At 39.5% G+C, this 22839-nt stretch overlaps 3 protein-coding genes across 4 annotated transcripts; 1 reads left to right on the plus strand and 2 right to left on the minus strand.

Moving 5' to 3' along the window:
* Window positions 1-108: 108 nt before the first annotated feature.
* LOC125500922 lies at window positions 109-1924 on the minus strand. The gene is made up of 6 exons (XM_048655136.1): window positions 1762-1924; window positions 1498-1627; window positions 1177-1413; window positions 872-1049; window positions 574-779; window positions 109-491 (listed from the first exon to the last, which is right to left on the minus strand). Exons 1-6 carry the CDS (start codon window positions 1780-1782, stop codon window positions 274-276), a joined length of 990 nt encoding a protein of 329 aa, XP_048511093.1. The 5' UTR covers window positions 1783-1924; the 3' UTR covers window positions 109-273.
* A 72-nt stretch (window positions 1925-1996) lies between these two features.
* Window positions 1997-3978, plus strand: LOC125500921 (protein ALP1-like). The gene is made up of 2 exons (XM_048655135.1): window positions 1997-3092; window positions 3169-3978. Exons 1-2 carry the CDS (start codon window positions 2472-2474, stop codon window positions 3865-3867), a joined length of 1320 nt encoding a protein of 439 aa, XP_048511092.1. The 5' UTR covers window positions 1997-2471; the 3' UTR covers window positions 3868-3978.
* Window positions 3979-4134: 156 nt separating this feature from the next.
* On the minus strand, window positions 4135-6065 carry LOC125501147. Of its 2 annotated transcripts, none has more exons than XM_048656236.1 (6): window positions 5783-6065; window positions 5496-5625; window positions 5222-5416; window positions 4837-5023; window positions 4534-4748; window positions 4135-4368 (listed from the first exon to the last, which is right to left on the minus strand). In XM_048656236.1, exons 1-6 carry the CDS (start codon window positions 5801-5803, stop codon window positions 4154-4156), a joined length of 963 nt encoding a protein of 320 aa, XP_048512193.1. In that variant the 5' UTR covers window positions 5804-6065; the 3' UTR covers window positions 4135-4153. The 2 variants fall into 2 exon arrangements, with proteins under 2 accessions (XP_048512193.1, XP_048512195.1); XM_048656238.1 differs by having other exon boundaries at window positions 5496-5653.
* Between the last annotated feature and the right edge of the window lie 16774 nt (window positions 6066-22839).

The raw sequence follows: 22839 nt of genomic DNA on the forward strand, positions 1-22839 counted from the left end.
AACCTCAAAACCTGTATTTAATGTGTTTTCATCTAAGCGTAAAAGACAGAAGCACACTGAACACGTATACAAAAATAGGAAGGGGACCTGGAATGAACGGAAAAAAGATTTCAATCACTCAATTTGTATTGTCTCAGAAATTGATAACAGTAATAACGAGAATATAAAACTAGTTGATAGTAGTAGTAGACCTAACCTAGCATACGTAATTGACCTGAAGTAAGAAAATCCTTAAAAATACTTTGTTGTGGAAGGCATCAATCCATCCGTTTGTCAAGGGACTTCTGGTAAATTCAGTCTACCTTCAGCTTCCATTAGTAGCGTCAAAAACTTTATTTCTAACGCTGCTCTTTCGCGATATGGCAGTCTCCGCAGACCTTCACCTAGTCGCATCAGTATGCCATCAACCGCATCTGGCTGTGGCACAGGCTGCTGCAAAGCAGTTAGTAATGCAGAACGCACACTTGCATTACTATCGTCTGTTTTGCGCTCTATAAGAAATAAAAAATATATTCAGGTAAAAGAAAAAGGCATGAAAAAATAAGCAATGATCTACGTGGACTATATACTCACTTTTGCTGCCTGGCGTCGGAGTTCTAGGAGGTGGCGTAGGTGACATTGTTGTGTGACGTTCAGGGCGTATTGACGTGTAAGAGGTTGTGGATGACGTTGATGATGGACCGGGAAGAACAGTGCGCAACTCGACGTTCCCTTGGGGTGACAAGCTGAAGCGGCCGCTATCTTGAGGTGATTGTGGCTCAGCTAAATTACTAACAGATCTGTCAAGTGATAAATAACATCCGATGAGAACATCTTCTTTTTTCTGATTCCGGAATTTTTATAATATTGATAATGAGCATTCTATACATACTCTGTATTTGGTAATTGGTCGCTTATAAATCTCATTCGTTCGTAAAAGCGAAATGAAGTTTTTTTTGAAGGATCAGCTGCAGACCCACTAGGTACGTATTTCAGCTGCTTGTTTTTGTCCTTAATATAGCAATCACGCAAATATTGCCATCTCTTCTTTGCATCTTCCGGGGTTGTGCCTATAATATTTGATGAATTATGTTCTTGGTTGACTACTCACAATCAGAGAGAGTGATTATTGGCAGAAATAATAGGTTATACACACTAGCCAGCTCCAATTGTTCAATTATTAATACTAGTACAAACCTCCTAAGACATTGCTGACTTCCAACCACAGTGATTGCATTTTTAATTTTGTTCTGTCTTTCACAGGAAGTCTGATGTTGTAGAGTGCAGGTCTTTCGGAAACAGCATCGATGAGGCGCTCATCAAAATTCGGGTCATTGTCAACCCCTTCCGTTGCTGTTTGTCGATAACTGACAATCTCTGTGGTAGCTGGATCTTGTGTGCTGACAGCATTTTGTGTGGCATCTGGCCTTGGTACTGCAAAATTATATGATATGATTGATGATGACACGATGGTCTATACTCTATCGAGTTGAAAATAGATAACATGAATGAACTTACTCAATGTTACAACGAAATTGTCATCAACTTTCAGATAGTGGATGTACTCATTATAGTGCTCTAAGCACTTGTGCATTATGATGTTGTTACATCCTTGTATTAGCCAACCGCAGTATCCACACTTAACAGGCTGTAGAAAATGATTTGTGAAACAAATGTCCATTAATTGAAGGTTATGAATGAGATTATTTGTAATGTCTGGAGAAAAATGAGATTTTATTGATTGTTTTTTGGGTTTTTTCTCATGAACAATTGCCTACTTACAGGACCTACAGATGAATTCATTTTCGTGAAGAAAAAAGCTTGATCTTTGTGGCGATTGTTATGGTGCACACATGCACACAGCACGAGAATTCCGTTGACATTTCACAACTGCAAGTGGCGGGCACGGAACGGTATAACCGGAACGCCTCTGATTGGCGCTGTGAAAAATAACTAGATTCCGGATCTCCGGGTCCGGAAAAAATTGCGGATCATGGGACGCCAGCCTGAGGCCGCTGTCCCATGGACTCCGTATTCGTTGCGGAGTTATTCCGGTCAACCGATCCGCAATCTAGGGTTTTTCCAAGAGCCAATCAGCAGCGCTCCGGCATTCTCGACTCCGGGCTTTCTTAAATGCCGTTCTCCCATGGTCCGAAATTTTTACGGACGTAACAATGTTCTGCCAATTGCAGTGTCTCCTTCTGGCGCACAATTCGAAATGCACGATTTTGATTTGATGATGAGGTTCCGAGAGCGTACAGTCCGCAATCATGTGCCAGACGAACTTGAAAACACCGGACCATATCCGTAAAAGCAAAAAGACAACACAAATATTGACAGCACATATCAACAGAAGAATAATAACAAACGAGAAGAGCGAGCATTAAAGTGACGTGAACACGAACAGCATTACCTCAACCGTTAACTGAATCATCAGTCAACGCCTCAACTCTATTACAGAGTATTATCAATTCATTACCTGCGTGATAATAATGGATGCAGAAACTTCATTGATATCCATCTCTGTTTTGTGGATAAAGTGGCGTAAAATTCGGCAGCCTTCGCAGCAGCGAATTATGCGCAGAAAGTTGTTGAAGTTATTGACGATGCACGAATTTATGGAGGCTGAAGAACACCAACGACCTCGCAGATTTTGGGTGCGACCGATATTTGAATTGGAAAGTCGACTTCGCCAGGGTGCAAGCAATAACTTAGTTCGAGAGATGCTGTTACATGATCATGAGAAGTATATTACGTATTTTCGAATGACGCCTGAATGTTTTGAAAAGTTGCTGGCTCTCACAGGACCCAACTTGACAAAAAAGACGGTAGTGCGTACTCCAATCTCAGCTCGTACTCGACTCGAAATCGTACTGCGTTATCTGGCATCCGGGGACAGTATGGTATCAATTTCATTTGCCTTTAGAATCGGAAACAATACTGCATCTAAAATTATTGCTGAAGGTTGTGAAGAAATTTGGCAATGTTTAAAAGACACAGTATTCTTGGTTGACAACGCAGAGAATTGGACATCTGTAGCAGAAGATTTTGAAGCAAAATGGAATTTTCCGAATTGTATTGGGGCTATTGATGGGAAACACGTCACGCTGCAAGTGAGTATATGCGAGGTACCCGTTTAACTAGTTGTGATGATGTGATAAACATATTGATGCCGGTATTTTTTAATAGGCTCCAGCAAATAGTGGTTCCACATTTTATAACTATAAGGGCAGTCACAGCATAGTACTGCTGGCGTGTAGTGATGCGCACTATCGCTTCACATTAGTGGATATTGGAGCAGAAGGTCGTCAGAGCGATGGCGGGGTCTTCAGAAATAGTGAGATGGGTGGTACGTTTGAGGGAGATCGGTTTCAACTACCTTCATCTCGAGCTGTTAGCAGTGATGGACCAATCTTGCCATATGTTCTTGTGGCTGATGAAGCTTTTCCGCTCACAGAATACATGATGAGACCTTATCCTCGAAGCCGTGCATTAGATCGGAGAAAAAAAGTCTTTAATTACCGGCTCAGTAGGGCTCGCAGAGTGGTTGAAAGCGCATTTGGTATTCTTGCAGCAAAATGGAGGATCTTTCGTAAGCCAATTGAGGCATCTGTACCCACTGCTAAGAAAATTGTGCAAGCAGCGTGTTGCCTCCATAATTATATATTATCGTACGAGGCAGAAACGCCTTTGCGGCCAAGATTTTATTCAACTTTAAGCACTGATGAACGGTGTGCAACCTCCCTTGGGCTTTCTGACATCCAATATCTTGGACCACACACACGCAGTCGACATGCAACACAGATAAGGGAAGACTATGCTACCTTTTTCGAAGGCGCAGGTGCAGTTCCCTGGCAATGGGAGAGAGCAATGCAGAACGATTTTTAAAACATTGTTAAATGATTCGGCTTGTGCAAAAACTTGGTTTGTCTACCGCTTGCTTACCCAATAGCTCTAAATCTATAAATATGTATCAATAAATTGTTTTCCCGATTATAATTTCTCCACCGTTTTGAAATACTTCAGAGTTAAGATTCAAGTTTCCCATTTAGGTGAAGAGTTATCAAAAGCTAGGATAGGGTGTGAAGAAGCTCATACTTCAAGAAATAGTCAGCAAAAGAAGTACAACTCTATTTCAAAACATGTCCGAAAATAAGTTCTGAAGCATAGAATTTCAGTCTGGTAAATTTAATTGATCTTCAACCTCCATCAGCTGGGTTAGGAAACTAATTTCTAGTCGGCATCTCTCACGATACGGAATCCTCCGCAAGCCTTCGCCCAGCCTAGCCAGGAACCCGTCCACTGCATCTGTTTGTGGTACTTTTTCTTGCAATGCAGATACTAGTGCAGATCGCAATTCGACGTTATTGTCAGCTGTGGTCTTTCGCCCTAAAATTCAAATCAGTTAACAAGTCATCGGTGTATCGGATGCAGGGACTTTGAAATTTGATTCTTTGCAATATACCTAGTAATTTTGACCCGGGATTTTATAAAATTAGTAGAAATATAGAAAAAAGACAGCTGATCCAAAGTTTTTATGTTAGATGTACTTACTTTTTGCTCCTGGTGTTGGAGTCCTTGAGGGTGGTGGTGGTGACCTCATTGAATTATTCACTACATCGAATGGGTCAACAGACGAAGATGTCGATCCCCCTGACGAAGTAGCAGGAGAAACATACGAAATGTTGCAGTTAGGCGGAACACTAGAACATCCACTATCATCTGAGGTGGCGGCTGCGGTTGAAGATGGCTCAATATTACTCACAGTTCTAGGAAATGAAACATCAATTTGATCATACAGTACAGACACGATTTTGTTGGCAATTCTGATCATTAATGAAATCAAAATGTACGTACGGAATGCTTGGTAGCGAGTCGCATAAAAAACTCATTTGCTCATAGAACCGGAAACATTGTTTTCCTTTGTTCAAAATGTCAGCAGCAGACCCACTTGGCTTGTACTTCATAAGTTTATTTCTCGATTTGGTGAAACAATCCCTTAAATATTGCCATCGCTTCTTGATCGCCTCAGTTGTCATTGTTCCTGTGATAACATTCAATACAGTCATTGATGTAAATTTCGTCTCTCTCCTGTTCTGACTCAATGGATGTTTTATAAAAGAGTCGAGACTCCTCTGTCAGAAATAGTTCTGTGACCAGAGCCTACAGCCCCTACTTATAATTATGCAGCTACGAAAAACTGATGTTTTGTCACATTGATAATAATTTCTAAAAAAAAAACCTCCAAGCGCTTGGCCAACTTCTAGCCACAGTGCATCCTTTTTAAGTTTTGTTCGCTTCTTGATGGGCAGCTTGATATTATAAAGTGCAGGTCTCATGAATACGGCTTGTATCAAAATTTCATCTCTTCCTTCAATTTGGGAGGTCTCGTCGGTAGTTATTTGCGTATTTGTTGAGATAGTATCCACCCTCGGGACTGCAAAAATGTGCAAATACCAATAGATGTTCATAGAAATGACGATGTTGCATGACGATACTTAAGTAAACCAACTTACTATAAGTTACAACAAAATTGTCATCAACGTGGAGCAGGTCATTTTCTTCAGTGAAGTGCATGAAGCACTTGTGCTGAATAATATTGTTACAACCCCCTATCAGCCATCCGCAATATCCACACTTGACGGGCTGTCAATCACAACAGTAGCATAAATTCCTGATTGAAGGTCCGTAGAATTGACAAACAAGACATAATGTTTCGGTGCCCAATATACTTATTATATTGGTTAAGCTATTCTGATAAGTTATAATATTATATTACCGTAGTTTTTGTATGATAACTTACGGGATCGATGGACTGGTTCATTGTGTACTTCTTGCATGCGATGCCGTATTTTTTATTATTACAAATTTATTTTATTCTTGAGTTTGCTTTGTTGTTTAAGGTTAGTTTACTTGTTTTATTCTGAGCAATCGACTTGTTGCGTAAAATTTTACGAATGCCCGCAATGTACACGGAACAAAATGACCGGAACGTCGCTGATTGGCCCTTGGAAAAACCCTAGATTGCGGATCGGTTGACCGGAATAACTCCGCAACGAATACGGAGTCCATGGGACAGCGGCCTGATTCTCAAACAGTTCTACAATGTTCGCCATTCCGCGGATTCAACAAGTACGTTTTTCCAAGGTGTCGCTAAAAATCCCTAGAAATGCCGCAGTATCCGTAACGGTAGGGGTATCGATGCATTGCATCGCTGCGGCAGTCTGCATATCCGCGGACACCCGATAGTTGATTACCAGCAATGCGAGACAACAGTTCATTTTCCAAACGAGCTCTGGATTGACGTGTTTCTCGAACAATTGCACCGCTGCTCTGATCACTTGATTCTTTTCGAAATCCCGCAACTTCCGCACGTCCCCCTAGAAAGCTATTCGACCTTCGTCGGATCCGATATCGTGGACCAAGAGCTGATTACGGAAGTTCTTGAAGTGGTGGAGCACATAAACCAGAGCGTATCCTCTTTACCACTGCGTGTGAAGTAAGGCTGAACTATAGACGTTATCTGCTTGCTAATAACGCTTTTTTCATTAGGACAAAATATAGCTCAATCATCTAATCCAGTTTCCTCGACCTCGTCCAGCATCTGATCAATGATAATCGATAGTGTCTCGTTAGGAATCGAACTTCCCGTCAAGAAATGCCTGATAGGCTGCTGCCAATTATGCAGCAAGCCCTGAACTATGAGAACGAAAGCACTCGTGACTACTCGATCGGAATTTTCCAAGCTACCCAAGTCCTGGCAACCCTCAACTTTTTGGCGTGCTCCGTTGTATTCGAAGCCTTCCTTCATCTTCAATTCATCGAAAAAAGGCACGTATTCACGTTCGTTCGGTTCCATGCAAGCGACTTTTTTTGATAGGCATTCGAAAATCATGGGACAACTGCCTAGCCAGAGCTCGATACGACCGAACTATAATTTTAAGACAGAAATCGAGAGTAACACGAATCCGAACCGACCTTGCAGTTTGCTGTAGAGGCCGGGTGATGTAGAGTGCATTACCAGCGCCAAATCTTTCTAGTACAGGGGGAATCGCGCTTTCGGCTCATAAAAGAGCTGCATGCACATAAAAGTGAACTGAAAACTTTCTATCTGGCGGTTAGTGCACGAGCGAGGTTTGCAACTGACTCGGTAACACCTGTCAGCATCTTCGCGGATTGACGTGTCAACGACCTTCTGCATGCTTGTCAAGTCTTTCTCAGCGCAGCATTACTTCGCTTCAATTTGACGATATGTTCGTCTCTAATCGCGATCTGGGGTCTCAATATCTCCTCTGTCCTCTCTACGCCTTACGATCACTGGCACGTGCAGGAAGTAACTCGGCTCGCACCGCTCGCGGTCCAGAAGGTGTAGGGACAGCTCCACGCCGCAAGCGGCTTCTGAGGAAAAACGCATCTCGGAAAAACCGCTGATTGCATATTCACACGCGGTCCAATTGCTCGGCAGATATCTGCTTCGCCTAGATCAGCATTGCCGCTGTTAACGGGCCATCCTAACGCTGAGGCGGGATCTTTGCTCGAAGGCAATCGATGAAACCGAACCCCCGGAATATTGTCCCTGCTGCGCACAGCACAACCCGAATACGCGCAAACGCAACTAGCTACGAAGCAATTATGTCCGGCTATTTAGTACACGGCAAAGAAGAATAGCAGATTTGGAATCGCTAACCAACCAGTACAATGTATATATATTCGAAATAGATGATGGCACGAGTAGAAGTCACTGAAATTGAGAACGTAGTATGATGAAATATACTTGATTCAAATACGACTGGTAACACGCTGTCCACTGCTGCCGAAAGCCTCTGCGATGTGGCAAAGACTGATTTGTTCTCAAGTTGTAGACACGGTCGTCACGAAGTTGGAGTGTGGCGAGAGGATTGCAGAAAGACAAGCGAATTTTCTATTCCGGTCAGCTTCCTGCATTTTCTCATTCGTACTCTCTTCGCCAACGCCGCCGTTCCACACTCTTATAGTGAAAGGCGGTTTTTTTTCGCATACACGTGTACGAATAGGTGAAGTCTCCACGATTTCGCTTGTTGACAAGGGGGGCTGAAAACTCGTTATCGCCAATTTTGTCGTCATTTGTTTCGCAGAGCAGCGAACACACTCCGAATTCAGATTTAGCGGTCCAATACGTGGACGACGTAACGGGAAAGTGGGGTGGCAAAAGGGTGTATTGTATCTGCCAAGGATGGATCGTCAGTACTTGCTTGTTCTTTTTTTTCCATTTACTGATTAGCTCTTGAATGATGCCGGTGGCCAGTGACATAATTACCGTGTGCCCCTTCCTGTTGTAAATAATACAAAGGCAACTGTTGATTAGAATTTGCGAAAACGTGATTTCAATAGACGGAGTAATGAGGGGAGATCGATGCTAGATGATTCAAAGTCACCTTTGGGTGGCGATGCCGTTGACGAATGACGGGTGCTGGAAGCCCCTGTCAGATGAAGTAAAGGCGACCTGCCATCGTGTGCCATAATTTGCGTGGCTAAATTGGAGTGGCTTTCCTATGTCGTCCTTTTTTCCTTTGACATAAAGATCAACATAGTCCTTGAAGGACCGAACGGGCACTATGATATTGTTCAGAAATACTCTAATACCTTTGGTAGAAGCGATGACTTCATAAGCTCGACGAGTCTCTTTCTAGAGTCCCTGCGTTCTCAACGATACCATGTCATTATCCAACGCCTGAATTTTGAACTTTGACGAATCCGGTGAGAATGTTACTCTGGTGAAGTCTTTCCCGTCCGCAAGATCCTTGATCCTTGGCTCGCTCTCTTTTGTCATGTTGTTTATCCACGTCTGCTTGCACGAGCCTTTCGAAGTTCCGTAACAAACAAGTAGCGTTTAGTGCAGCAGCAAGCGTTCGGTTTCATAGCACGAGGATCGTGTGTGCGATTCTGCACGTGTGAAGTTTTTTTCCTTTTTCTTCTAATGTTCACGTTATTTACGTCGCGAATGACATGAAACGCGAACAACGCGATGATGAAGTAATGCAGTTTGCCCTGGTCGGTTGAGTTGTTCTTCTTGCAAGCAATGAGTGCGGCAAACTGTTGTAATCAGGAAAAGTTATTCGACCATTCGGATTTGTTGGAACACGACACTCTGTTGATTTCAGAAAAGATGCTGTTTGGTTTGAAAGGTAATAACAATACTCACCGTTAAATATTATTGCACACCACTCATTGATGTTGAAACCAGACAAATTACCTCTTCCCCAGCGATACCTATACCGCCTTTCCTGATGCCCGTCTTGCCGAAGACTGACTCTTGCTTCTCCCCCCCTCTGTCTTCCGCTCGCGCACCCTGCTAACGCGCCCTCTATCGGGTTACTGAGTGCCTCACTTCTCGCAGTTTTAATTTGATTTGACTCACCTCGACTGATGAGAGTTCGGTTTGGACTCGGTATGAAGGATTGATTGAATTCAATACGAAAATAAAGGACAAACTCAACGAGTATTTGGCCGAAAATAAAAAATAAAAAAAATGCGACAAGGATAGTGGTTGGCCAGACCCGACGAGCGACGACAAAAAGATTGTTGGGCGCCAGACGCGTCGCTTAACAAATTCACAAAACTTACGGAATAAACGAATGCATGTCCGGCGGAGTGGCTGGTTAGGCACAGACTGTCTCAATAAGAAATAGGAACGGAAATTTATCAGTAATACTCTTTCATCAGTCTTGACATGGCTTATATTACGGTAAGGACATTAGGTCCTCTGGGTTTCTGTAGATGGGTCATCAGGTGTGTCTACTTCCTCAATCAATGCGGAAAACTTGGCAGTGACCCTTTCTGACATATGAGATTCGTCAGCATCTCCCATAGCTATTGGTGCAAGTGCTTGTCTTTTGGTCAGATATCTAGTCACCATACTGGCCACCGAATTGGCACTCGGGTTATCTGTCGTTTTGTAATTACGGAAGAAAGGCGTTTCGAATGACGCAGCGGCAGACGCAGCCGCCAAGATAAAAGGAAAATTATTACGGTTTAAGCATGCTGTCTCTTCTCTAGTATAAAGTAGTTTAGCGAATGGGACCTCGTCCCTCAGGAGTGTCTCCAGAAATGCCCAGGCTGCGTGCATTGGGCTTGTTTCCCCCCTAAGGGACCTGGTGGCTAAGATCTCTGGATATTCATCGTACAGGTATTTCTCGATAAGGACTATATGAGTCATCTCCGTGTACTCGAGGAGTGTTAATACATCCCTGAACACTCTTTCTAGAGTCCCTGCGTTCTCCGATTTTGAGATCGAAGGCCGATCCAAAAAGATTATTTAGGTAAGCCATAGCACTGCAGTCCAAGAACTGAGTAACTGAGGATTTCCTTTTCTGATGCACTTCCGATAGAGTTTATAAAGCTGCTAATTCTTTTTTTATACCATTTTTCAAAGCCAATCGGCGTTACTTGCTTGGAAATCGACAGTACTGTTACACAGAACAGAGCGAGCGCACACTTGAAATCATCCTCGAATATGTTATCATCAACAGGAATCTTATTACAGAAGGATTCAGTATAGGAGTCCCACAAGCCGTCTTTGATCTCATCAGCTGTCACAATAGATGTCTGGAGGTCATATCCAGCGAGAGAAAGAGCGTTTTTGAGGTTCCCAGCGCTAGATATCCCGGATCTTCCAGCAATAGTCTGAAATCCTAATAACAAGCCAGCCAATGATGCAGCCGCAGTACAGATCTCCCCTTCATCATTTTCAGTTAATCGTGAGCAGGACCAAACAAGGAGTAAAGATACACTGTTCTCAGAAGTGTCATATTGGTCCAGTATATATACTGGAAGCTCCCGTTCATCTATGTTCCGAAAGGAAATCTGTTTGATACCTGAGCGTGCATTCCTCTTGTGAGACAGTGCCTCCCTTTTAGGCTCATATTGCTATCTGTCATGTCTTAAGTGGTTAGTTCTTTTGATAACTTGAACTTGTAAGATTTATTAACCCAAGGATATGTGATGATGCAAGATATTTTTGGCCTCAATTATTCAGGTATATTTGATGAGAGACAATCGAGACTGCAATTAGACCTTAATACCACTTCGGGATTTTTTGAAGCTATATGGCATGTTTCGGAATGTGCGATGACAATGAGAACTCATCTTAAAAAGATAGGAGGGTAGGTAAAATTCTCCTGAGGCCTGAACATGCACCGAGACCTTGAAAGAAGTGTGCGTAATGCAGCCCTTCCGCTACCGCATAACAGTACTCTCAGCGATCATAGAAAGCGTTAGTGGTATCAGAAATCTGTTCAGGTCGGAGGCCCTTCAGAATTTCCAACACCCTGTTTCGGAGCTCAGCAGCGTTCGCTATTCTCCCTTTTCTGCATAGAGACAGTTTTTGAAGTGTGCCCATAAACCATAATCTAGCGGGGAAAAATCTAGTGAACGCGCTGGTCGCGCGACTGGACTGCCCCTGCCGATCCATCGTCCGGGGAATTGCCTAACAAGATAAGCTCTGACGGCAGCCGTGTAGTGTGGAGGCGCAACGTCCTGCTGAAACCAGATGGGTTTCTGGTGAAAAACAAAGTTTTTTAGTACCATTCTGAATGATGTTGACAAAATAGAACCGCATTATTATTATGTTCTGAGGTTATTATGCTCACCCCACCATCCACTGCCCTTAGGGCAGATATGATTTCCTCCTCGAGTAGACGAAGATACCTTTCGCCATTGAGGTTTTCACTAAGGAAAAAGGGCCCGATGAGACGGTCCCCAAGAACGCCGAGCCAAACATTAGTTTTCTGTGGGTATTGTGTGGCTTTCCGAACCACCAAATGAGGATTGCTTCGAGACCAAACCCGAACGTTTAGCCGATTTGGCCTCCCGTGCAACACGACAGTACTCTCGTCTGTGAGACAGATCGTACTGAGTAATCGCTTTTTCTTGTCATTTTCATCTATCGAACCGTTTTCGTCAGTCTCACGATCTCAACCAATTTCACTTTTTCCGTCAAATTCGCAGTTCTCATTGTTTTCGTAATTTTCGTCGATTTTCTCATTTTTCTCTAATATAGGGTTTTCGTAGATTCCGTCATTTCCGGCTATCTTACAATTCACATTTTTCTTGCGATCCCCATCGCTATCGTAATTTTGCTTAGTTTTACAATTTTCATTAACCTCACGATTTTTGGTCATCGCCTGATTTTCATCGTGTTCGTCATTTTCGTCGAGTTCATCATCTTTGTCGATTCCGAGAATTCATCGATTCGGCGATTTTTATGGTCTCCGTCATTTTCGGTTATCCTACTATTTTTATTTTGTCTGTCATTTTTATCCACTGTACTATTTCCGTCAGTTTGACGATCCCCACGAATTCCACTTTTGCCGTCAAATTCGCAGTTCTTATCATTTTTGTTATTCTCGTCAATTTCATCGATTCCGTCAATTTGACGATTTTCGTAGTTTCCGTCATTTCCGGCTATTCTACAATTTCCGTTAATTCTGCGATATTCATCGGTATCGGGAGTTTGCTTAGTCTCACCATTTTCATCAATCTCACGATTCTTGGTTATTTCCTGATTTCCATCGTGTTCGTCATTCTTGTCAATTTCAACATCTTTGTCGATGCCGAAAATTCATCAATTTCGGGATTTTTATGGTCTTCGTCATTTCCGGTTATTTTACTATTTTCGTTTTTTTTTGTCATTTCTATTCATTGTACTATTCCTGTCAGTTTCACGATCCTCACTAATTTTACTTCCGCCGATGAATTCGCAGCTTTTATTATTCTTGTCATTTTGATCGATTTCATAATTTTTGTCAATTTTACAATTTTTTTAGTTTTCGTAATGTCCGGCTATTTCACAATTTCCGCTTATTTCGCGATTCCTATCGTTATCGTTAGTTTTTTCAGTTCCACCATGGATATATTGAACTTCAAGGGTATACAGCTTATTCTTAGTAGTAACATAGATATATTGAAACATATCTATGGTACTATAGATATGAGCCGCTTATTTTGAAAGTGGCCTAACTCCATTTTTCTTCAAATCGAGATATTTAAATTTTTGCGTTTCAATGAATTTAAAAATATACGTATAGGATACTAATGAGTCATACTGCTTAAGCGCATCTAAAGATGTTGAAATTATAGTTCCTGTTAAAATAGTGGCAATTATTAAGTGAATAACGTGCGTTTTCTTATCAAGAATGGAGTTGGGCCACTTTCAAAATTAACAACCAGATTCATTTTTAAATTTGAAGATGCCCAAGTCCATTCAACATAATGTAAGATGTTTCAAATTGAAAAAAAACAATATTGAATTTATTTTACATATGTTGAAAACACTTCAGAAACATAATTTATGCGATTCAAAACATTTTTTAATTACAGAACATAAAAAATTACAAACATAAATTTATTACAAAACAATTTACTATTCGTCTACATTTTGTGCGTGTGAAAGGGATTTGAAGTAGTCATGATGTTCTGGTGGTATGTATCGCAATAGGTCAATCATGTCTTTAAATTTTGCTGTTGTAATTTGTCTAATATTATTATACAATGGTGTCAATACAATATTTTCGAATTTTCTTGGTCTACCCCGGCGTGGTAATAAATTCAGGACTTTAAAATTTTCATTGTCATTCATTGATGTCTTATAGAAAATTTTATATGGTTCATTTCTGACAAAACGCATCCAACATATTCTTAACCAGTTTACAGATTCTCCATCAGAATTCTTTGCCCTTCTAAAAATTGCGTCTTCTAATAATTTTGTTGATACAAAATCTTCCTGTCTCATTTCATTTATAATAAAATTATTACCTTTCCGACACTTTTTAATAATCTTATAATAATCTTGGGGAACGTACAGTAAATTATTTTTTTTTAATGCCATTTCTACTACGCCAAAATCTCTATCATTTGGTAAAAACGAATGTCCTGATATTAAAAATTTGTGATCGATGACTTCTACATTATTTTCCAAAGTTTGCACAATTTTTAACCACATTAAAGCTACTTTAATGTTTCTATTTTGCCCGGTGCACATGTCACTGTATGCTATTATGTGTCTTTCATTTCTTAAACTTTTAATATGTTTTAAGATGCATGAAACAACTTCTTGAGCACCTCTGGATGCAATAGTTTCATCCCAAAGGTACATGTGAACATTATCGTTGTGAAAATTGTGTATACCAAAATTTAGAATATACATATTGCGTTTGTAATATGCTACTGAGGTAGTCAGCTTGGGATACGGCAAAGCTTTTTGCAAGTCGAACGAGAAAGCAAAATAATAATCCGAATTACGTGATACTTGCTCCTGATCTTGTTTTAGTGAATTTCTAGCTGATTCTGCTAGTTTTAAATGCACATCGTGTTCTTCGGTGAGTTTATTCTTTTCATCATCATTATTCGACGCTTTAATTTTGATGTTTAATAAGTCGCATTTCTGGCATGTATCTTTACGCGGTTGGTGGAAATGTAAATCAAAATCTTTTTTAAATATTTTCCTATAAGTCCACTCATTAACGGCTTTTATTCCATTTTCCTCGCAATAAAGCTCATATAAATTAAACATTTTCCTGAGAGTTAGATTAGGATGTAGATATTTTCTATTAGGATTATGAGATCTGGTATAATGGGATTCAAAATTAGGGAAACTTTTAATATGGTTTTGAACGTGCTTTTTCCCTTCGTCGGATAATTGTCTTGAAGATCCGACCATCCTCCCTCGTAAATCATTGCCCACATTTACAGAGTTTAGTACTCGTTTTAAGCGTCCTTCGCTTACTTTAAAAGTATCCAAAAAGAATTTTTTACAGACAGGAATTTTTCCGTTTCTAGAAGTTAACAAATATCTAAAACTATAATTTCTTGGAGAACCTTTTCCGTTTGTTGGACGTCTTCGTTCCACAATTTTGCGCTCAACAGCTTCGTGAAGTAGTACATTTTGTTTATTAAAATCTGCCAAACCCCAAAACTTCTCAAAAATATTCTTTCTTTCTTCTACATTGAAATTTTTTGTGCAAGCGTTCCGACAACCACAATCTTTGTTTTCGAAAATTTTTTCGGGAACAATATTTCCGGTTTGAGTGCAATATCTTTTTCCTGAATTCCGTTTAATCTTCCGCACTTTTTGGATGTATGATGCATCAGTCTTTTCTCCATTATTATTCGGATCTTCATCCTCTGAAGACGAATATTGTTGTATAATTCTGTTTCTTTTTCGATTTAGGTTTAGGTTATTAGTTACTATTTCTTCTTCACTATCTGAACTAAATAGTCTTGTTCTGTTTTTCCCCATGGGTGAAATAATTTCTAAAATTTAATATTAAATTTTAAGTTTTATATTAATTAAACCTACAGATTCTTCAACTAACGCAATTGTCCAAAAAATGGGGTTAACTTGTAAATATTAATTAATTGAAATTACCATCATCACTGCTTTCCGACATTATCAATAGCAAATATCTTGATGTAAGTAGAAATGGAGTTAGGCCACTTTCAAACTACACGGTTCAGTTAGTGAAGTGATTATGAAAACTTATGTGTAAAAAATATAGCGAATTTGTTCGGAACATGAGCACCCTGAAATGCTTCGCTGATATATGACATGAAATTGTTCATGTAACCATGGTGACCGGCAAAAAATTGAAAAACGGAGTTAGGCCACTTTCAAAATAAACGGCTCATATATTGAACACATCTATGACGGTAGTGGAACATAATACACGGCCTATGAGAAGGTTCTGTTCAGTATACAGGGTGTCCCATTTCAAAAAATGCAGACGAATATCTCGGAAAGTATTGGTTGCAGAGAAAAATATTTCAGATCAAAGTTGTTTGGTTTCAAGGGGGACAGATTCTGATGATATTGGCATAGATATATTGAACTAGATCGGACAAGTTGCTGGCAAATCGTAGTGTCGCGACATGAATGTAGTCGGCGCGCTCGGCGAAAATATCTTTTTTGAGGATTTCGCTTCAGGACGCTGTTTTACCCACAGAACGACCTGATACGCTATAAGTCACACGATTTCGCAAATTATTTTCTAGACCGATCGATATAATAATTCGACGTAGATGTTCAACTTGACCGACAGATATGTGACCGAGAAAGATTAGCCATGTTATACACGGTATCCATAAATTTTTAACGTTAGATACAGGCTATGATGCAAATAACCTGTAAAACCTGAGGATTCTTTTGGAAAATGTGTGGAACAAAAGTTGCAGAATCATGAAAGGAAAATTCAATAACACATGATAATACATCTATGATAATACCATAGATATATCGAACCTAATTTAGTTGAAAAATTTTGGGAAATTTTTTAATGCTTGATCCTCACTTTCATCATAGATATTTATCTATCTTTCTATTCTTTTATATATCAACCTCAAGAGTTGAAAGTTCGTTAATATTTAGATTCAAAGGTCGCTCGAAAACATCTTAAGTACTTTACCTTGGAGGATAAAAAATTTTAAGTGACTTTTAAAAATCAAAGTATCTACTGGATATTTGTGGTATCTTTATCGTTTATAACATAGAATGCAATAGACGATTGAGAGAAGAAACCGAAAAAAATTTAATTCTGCACGATTTTGTCAATTGTGTTAAAATCTTGAGTGACCCCTAAAAATCATCTGTTTGAGCTGATCTTCGGAGGAGGCTCTCAAAACATGTGTGATACATTTCCATAGGAGACGCAGGAAGAGAAATATCAGTTTTTCTTTGGGGCAACCCTAATCCATTTATGATAGGCTTATCGATTCGTAATCGAGAAAAAATATGTCTGAAAATTTCAGCCATTAAACCCAGAAATACGATATAAGTTGAAAAAGCACATTTTCCAGTAATTATTTCATCACAGATATATTATTGATCTAAGTTTTCTCTCTTCTAAAACGTTGTAATAGAATAATGTAAAAGAGTTCACCAGACCCCCAGTATAAAAATTATAAAAATATCTGCATCCTCTCGAAGATACCTCATATTTCAAGGGTATACAGCTTATTGTTAGTAGTAACATAGATATATTGAACACATCTATGACGGTAGTGGAACATAATACACGGCCCATGAGAAGGTTCTGTTCAGTATAGGTATATATGTTTCTACATAGATACTATATCTATGGTTTTAACGTCCGGACAAGGTTTCTATTTCTATCATTCAATAGGTGATACAAATGAGCGCCCCTGCGAGAGACAAATCTGTGAACCATCAAGAGTGAACCCCCTTATCAATCGAAATCACCGCACTACATCTGTGACCTTAATGACAGTTGCTCAATGAAATCGGTGACCAAAATTACAAGTTCTTTCCTCTACAATTATGTACTTGAAAAACTGACAATAAGATGATCTTTCGAAAGCGCGAACTCACAAATTGCAACGGAATTATAAATGGCTTAAACTACTAACGTTCACTACTATTCACAACGAGACAACGATGGGAATTCATAATTCAGACATCAGATGCATTAGAACTACTGTCGCACTATATTTGCGGTGGAAGGAAAAGAACTAATACAAGCAGTATATTTTTTTCAATATATTTATTTATTAATAGGGGGCAGCGTCGCCGGCCCGCCATCTACCAATATTACTAACGGTAGTAATAGTGGTAGATGGCGGGCGCCCGATTTCCCCCCCGGCGGCGGCGGTTTCGACGCGTCTGCGCCTTCTTCTGCGGCCGCGCCGGCTCGCCGGGGTCCGCTGCCTGCACCTGCGCCGGCTGGGCCGCCTCCGCCGACTGGGCCGCCTCCGCCGCCTGGGCCGCCTGGGCCTTCTCCGCCGGGGCCGCGTTCGCAGCGGGCTGCGGCGGCTGCGGCTGCTGCTGCCGTTGCAGCTGGGCCACCGCAGCCCTCAGCGCGACTAACTCCTGCATTACATCCTCCTGTGAATGATAATGATTATAAGCTATAATTTGATGTAGAGATAGCACTGAAATCAGACACTTTCATTCGCACTGTATCTTGACAATTTTAATAGTTCTATTGACTTGGACTAGTTTTTCTGAAGGAATGCTTGTTGTGATATATGAGATATGTGAAATATGGGTCAGGACTCTTCGTACCACATTTAGTTTGTTGATACGCTTGATCATGTATATAGGGGAAGGCGGGGCAATACGGGGTACTTAACGAAAGCCCGAGCTTTCTGAAACTCAAGTATGACGAAAATTCTTTCGCTAATTTGTATTTGAAGTAAGCGAGGACAATCTTCATTTACCATTAGAAAGAGAAAATTAAGAATTATTCTATTGTACCATAATAATAAGAATTATACTAAGATTTAAAGTAATCACCATTTATATTCCTTTAAAATCGGTTATGGAGAACAACTGATTTTGAAATTGACAGTGATGGTTAAAGTCTCGACCGATCATTTAACAAAAAAATGGCTCACCTTCTCATTTACATAAATTAGTGTCAAGTTCGAGTGATAAGAAATAGCAAAACTTTTCATGCAAAAAATCAGATTCAAGAAAGGATTCTATTGGTGTGGATATAACTGCTCCTCCGAAAATAGATAAATTTTATGTGTGGTCATAGATATATATTGTGTGGTGATCAAACCGACAAGTTGTCTGTGATAGAAATCATCATAGGGAGAATTGCAACAATATTTCAGAAAAAAAATGCAGCATCTTTTCAAAAACGAATTCATGATTGAAGTGTTGATTTGGATTCGGTATGAAACTATAATGTCTGTGTGAACATTGAAGATCTGTTACGTACGTTTTGCCGTGCCGGCTCCCGTGACGGGCCGGGGGGGGCCGCCACCCCGCCCGCCGCCTCCGCATAAGAACGGCGTGGCGACTCGTCTCTGTTTGTTTCGTTATCTTTAGAAACAATAAAATATCACATTAGTGCAAAAATTATTTATTTGAAAGGTATACAGTGCGTGTAGTATATGCAGAATATATGGGGAATTCCACGCAAACTCGACAAGCCTACGTCCCTCACCATTTCTGTTCCAAACCATCCTTTTTTTTGACATTCAATCAACCCAGGATAGGTGGAAAAAAAAATTATTTATGATTTTTCGAACGCCCGAATTCCGTCACCGGCTTTTAAGAAACAAAAAAATGTTGCACGCGACTATATGTTCAACGGTCTATTATATCTAGATCTGTAAATGGTATCGGACTTCGATACTAGGTCGATTTGTTCGTCTTGAACACTACTTTTCGATGTATATTTTATCGATTGTTTTCGAATTTTTCGAAGTCAGTTTCGAAAATTCAAAAATCGAAAAACTGAATTTTCGTAAAGTATGGCATTCTTAAGTGCTTCAAAAAAAATCTCAAAGAATCTTCTCACCGAGTCTGAATTTTTGTGACCATCTGGATCCTGTGCCGAATTTTTTACGATTTTTGGCAGTCTGTCTGTCTCGCACTCACTATATTGCTTAAAACTACACCCTCTACGAAAACTAGACATCATTTCGTCTATTGTACAATACTCACTAGGCACGCAAGCTTCCTGACTCTTGAAATTGAAATCTTCCCAAAGTTGACGTATTGGAGCAAGTTTATCAGTTATAGCTCGATCTTGTCGAGTATCAATATTGTCAAAGCGGAGTGCTCTTAATAGTAAATAGAACCGCTTGTAAGGCATGACACATCGAAACATTTCTGGTGCTATACCATCTGTTGACCACAAATCTTTGGCATTTACATGAGACATTTCATATATTCCTGCAAGGTATAACATACCCATCAAGGCTCTGATCTCATCACTGTCAGTAGCGGCACAATCTCTTTCTCTTCCATTGATCTCATTTTGTCTAATTTTAAGTTCGTAAACTTAACGATATCTTCAATATTATCAGGAGTAGAGAAATATTCCCAACACGCCAAAAGAGTTTTACAATTCTTTGCAGTTCCTTTTACACCAGGAAGGTGGATAACCAAATTTTTTTTTTCGTTTTAGAAGATGCTGGTGGAGTTTTACTCCACTTAATAGACTTATTTTTACTTAAATAATAATTTTGACCAGTATCACTTGTACTATTAGTATCGCAGTTTTCCTCGTCGCTTAAATCAAAATTAATATCACTATTATTAACATCGTTGTCATTTATTTCCGCTGGATCTGCATCTGAATACCCGCTGTCTGCATTATTTGCAGGAAACATCTCGTTCGAGTCGTCTGAATCTTCCTCTATCTCCATAGTATCACAAAAAGTTATTGCACCTGTTAAGAGATTTAATTAGTTAAATTTAAGAATAATTGTTTTTTGGTTATAAAATTTCATGGACCAAATTTTTTTTATTCAATAGAAAAAAATTAATTAGCGAATTATAATAGATAACTGTAGCAATAAAATTGGTAATAACCATTTAATAACAATTGGTCAAATGTTTCATACTTTGATTGTTTTTTTTTTAATCATTATCTATTTTTATAGTATAGTAGAATATCAATTTTTAGTTTTTAAACAAAATGATAAAAAACAATAATCAAAACTTTTACAATATTTAAAAAATTTTTTTCCCTCACAAACAAAGTTTAACCTCCAATGTATACATACCTGGGTGATTGTTAAAACGTAAACACTTGCCTTCTTACTTGGTTGGAACAAGTTAATAACTTCAAATAATTATTACACTAAGATCCTTACAACTAAATTTTATTAAATAATTTATTTTCACGCTACATTTTTTAGTGGTAAATAAATAACCTCCTTACAGATGAATAAAAACATTGGCTGATGAAATCACGCCACCATACTGTACTACCCGTTTCGACCGCCAAAAGAATGTATTCATGTATTTGGCAACGTCGCATGAAAAATTTCACCTACGATTGTGGTCGCACAGTGAGGGAATCGCCGCGATTTCACGGTTTTCTCACATTAAAAAATCATTAAAAAAAAAACTAGAGTAATTATAATTGTACTGATCATTTACATTGACTTCTGATATTTGAATATAGGAATAGCTAATGTATTTAATATTTATTTTAAATAGTTTGGTGAATATTCTCATGAAAAAATAAAAACGCGGGGATTCCCTCATAGCGCGACCAACGAAAGGTTGAGAATGTTGCATTGACTCGTTGTGGTGCTCCAGGATTCTCCGTGGTTCGTCATAGCCCTGCGATGTTATTATCCATTCTTGTATCAGATTATCCATTGACTCCGATATCTTCGGTCTTGCGTGACTCTTTCGTGCAATCTAAATGCATTAATAAAATCTGAAAAGTAATTTGCTATGAGAAATATAATATTCTTCAAGTATAACTAATGATGTTTCGGTGACTTCGACAGAGTAGAATGAAGAAAATGATAGGGTGAGATATGGGTGTGATGGACTCTATTGACAAAAATGTTTCACATACAAAAATAAACCATAAGGATTAACACACAAGGAAACATGCATCGTAATGAACCCAAATTACTTATTTACACTAAGGTACAAGGACAAATCAGATTTGGCTAGATTACAAGGAATTAGACGGATACAACAGAGAAATACATTACCAGGATAAAATATAAGGAATTATATAGGTACAATACAGGCATACACTACACGGATAAAATATAAGAAATTATATAGATACGATAGAGGGATACATTACAAGAATAGAATATAAGGACTTATATAGATATAATAGAGGGATACATTCATCAGTACCAGTATATCAAGAAGATATGGAGGTGTAATAGACTCTACTTACAAAAACGTCTCACACAACAGGGAGAAATAAAAGAAATCAATTAGGAATTTTCATGCTCAGAAGCAAGAGTGCTACTGGTGAGCCCAAATGATTTGACGAGTGAAGAAATGACGAATGTTGGTGCCAGTTGTGGATATAGCATTTTGTTTCGTCAATGTGCATATCCTAATCTCGATGTATTTGGCCAAAATTTTTTGCGTTAGTCTGATTGAGTGAGTGTCGGAACTATCTGGGATGAATGTATCAGCTACGTGTTGGCTGAGATCGGGAAACAGCTGGTACCCTGATGATACCAACTCTTTGAGGGCTCGCAAGCTGAGTACTGCAGGAGAATTGGGTTCCTGTGTTACTCTACCTGAATTAGCATTAGAGGCTCTACGAAATAAGACTTCTGCAATTAAACAGATTTTAACTACACTTGCAGATGGCACTATCAACCCACCACGGCTTTTGGAATTCACTAAAGCAGTCTTGTTTTGACGGTGAGTAGCTGAATCTGTCCTGCTCTCTGAATCTGATGATTTTTCTACGCAGTGAGCGTACTACAAACCCAGCAATGTATCCGATAGCTGGCTCAGAGAATTCGGTCAAGGTAATGGCTGTAGACCAAGCAAAATGTATAGCAAAATAACTGTTCCATTATATCGGCTTCAGGATAATCTTCAAGTACGCCATACTTGGTCTGTACTTGAAGATTATTAAATTCTCCATAAACACCTTCATCATACCTATCAACTTTGTAGACACACAGGTTAAAAAAGTCGTATTATCCATGGCACGAGTATTCCCTGTCCCTACTTTTACTTCATGTCTAACCAGTAATCTTTCATAGGCAGACACAATTTGTGACGCGGTGGGGTTCGGACACCAACCACTTCTACTTCTTACGGCAGCAAAAAACAACTCTAAATGGTCCTGAGACATTTTGTACGTCAAGAGATATTGCAAATTTGAATTAGGAGGTTTCACAAACGTGTCAAATATTGCAAATGTAGACAGAACGGCCGTATAAAACCCAATAAACCCAACTTCGCGTCTTGAATGAGACAATGGCGATCCATTCGATAATTTTAGTCTACGCAGGTGAGCAATTGACTCTGTGAGCCTCGGTCTTCAGATCATTTCATTATTTCGGTTCAGCGGACTTTTGTACCCCGAACCTCTAGGATTTCTGACATTTAGAAAATCGAAAATGACA

The sequence above is a fragment of the Athalia rosae genome, chromosome 5 (assembly GCF_917208135.1).
Source record: "Athalia rosae chromosome 5, iyAthRosa1.1, whole genome shotgun sequence".
Taxonomy (NCBI): Eukaryota; Metazoa; Arthropoda; class Insecta; order Hymenoptera; family Athaliidae; genus Athalia; species Athalia rosae.

Excerpts from the sequence above, each read along its gene's own strand:
- LOC125501147 (XM_048656236.1), bottom strand. The coding sequence starts at position 5,803 with ATGAACCAGTCCATCGATCCC. Across the intron at positions 5,024-5,221 it reads AGTTGGCCAAGCGCTTGGAG|GAACAATGACAACTGAGGCG; the intron begins GTTTTTTTTTTA and ends ATGTTATCACAG. Across the intron at positions 4,369-4,533 it reads TCCAACACCAGGAGCAAAAA|GGCGAAAGACCACAGCTGAC; the intron begins GTAAGTACATCT and ends TTTGAATTTTAG.
- LOC125500922 (XM_048655136.1), bottom strand. The coding sequence starts at position 1,782 with ATGAATTCATCTGTAGGTCCT. Across the intron at positions 1,414-1,497 it reads CAATTTCGTTGTAACATTGA|TACCAAGGCCAGATGCCACA; the intron begins GTAAGTTCATTC and ends ATAATTTTGCAG. Across the intron at positions 780-871 it reads GACCAATTACCAAATACAGA|ATCTGTTAGTAATTTAGCTG; the intron begins GTATGTATAGAA and ends ATCACTTGACAG.
- LOC125500921 (XM_048655135.1), top strand. The coding sequence starts at position 2,472 with ATGGATGCAGAAACTTCATTGATATCCATCTCTGTTTTGTGGATAAAG. Across the intron at positions 3,093-3,168 it reads GGAAACACGTCACGCTGCAA|GCTCCAGCAAATAGTGGTTC; the intron begins GTGAGTATATGC and ends ATTTTTTAATAG.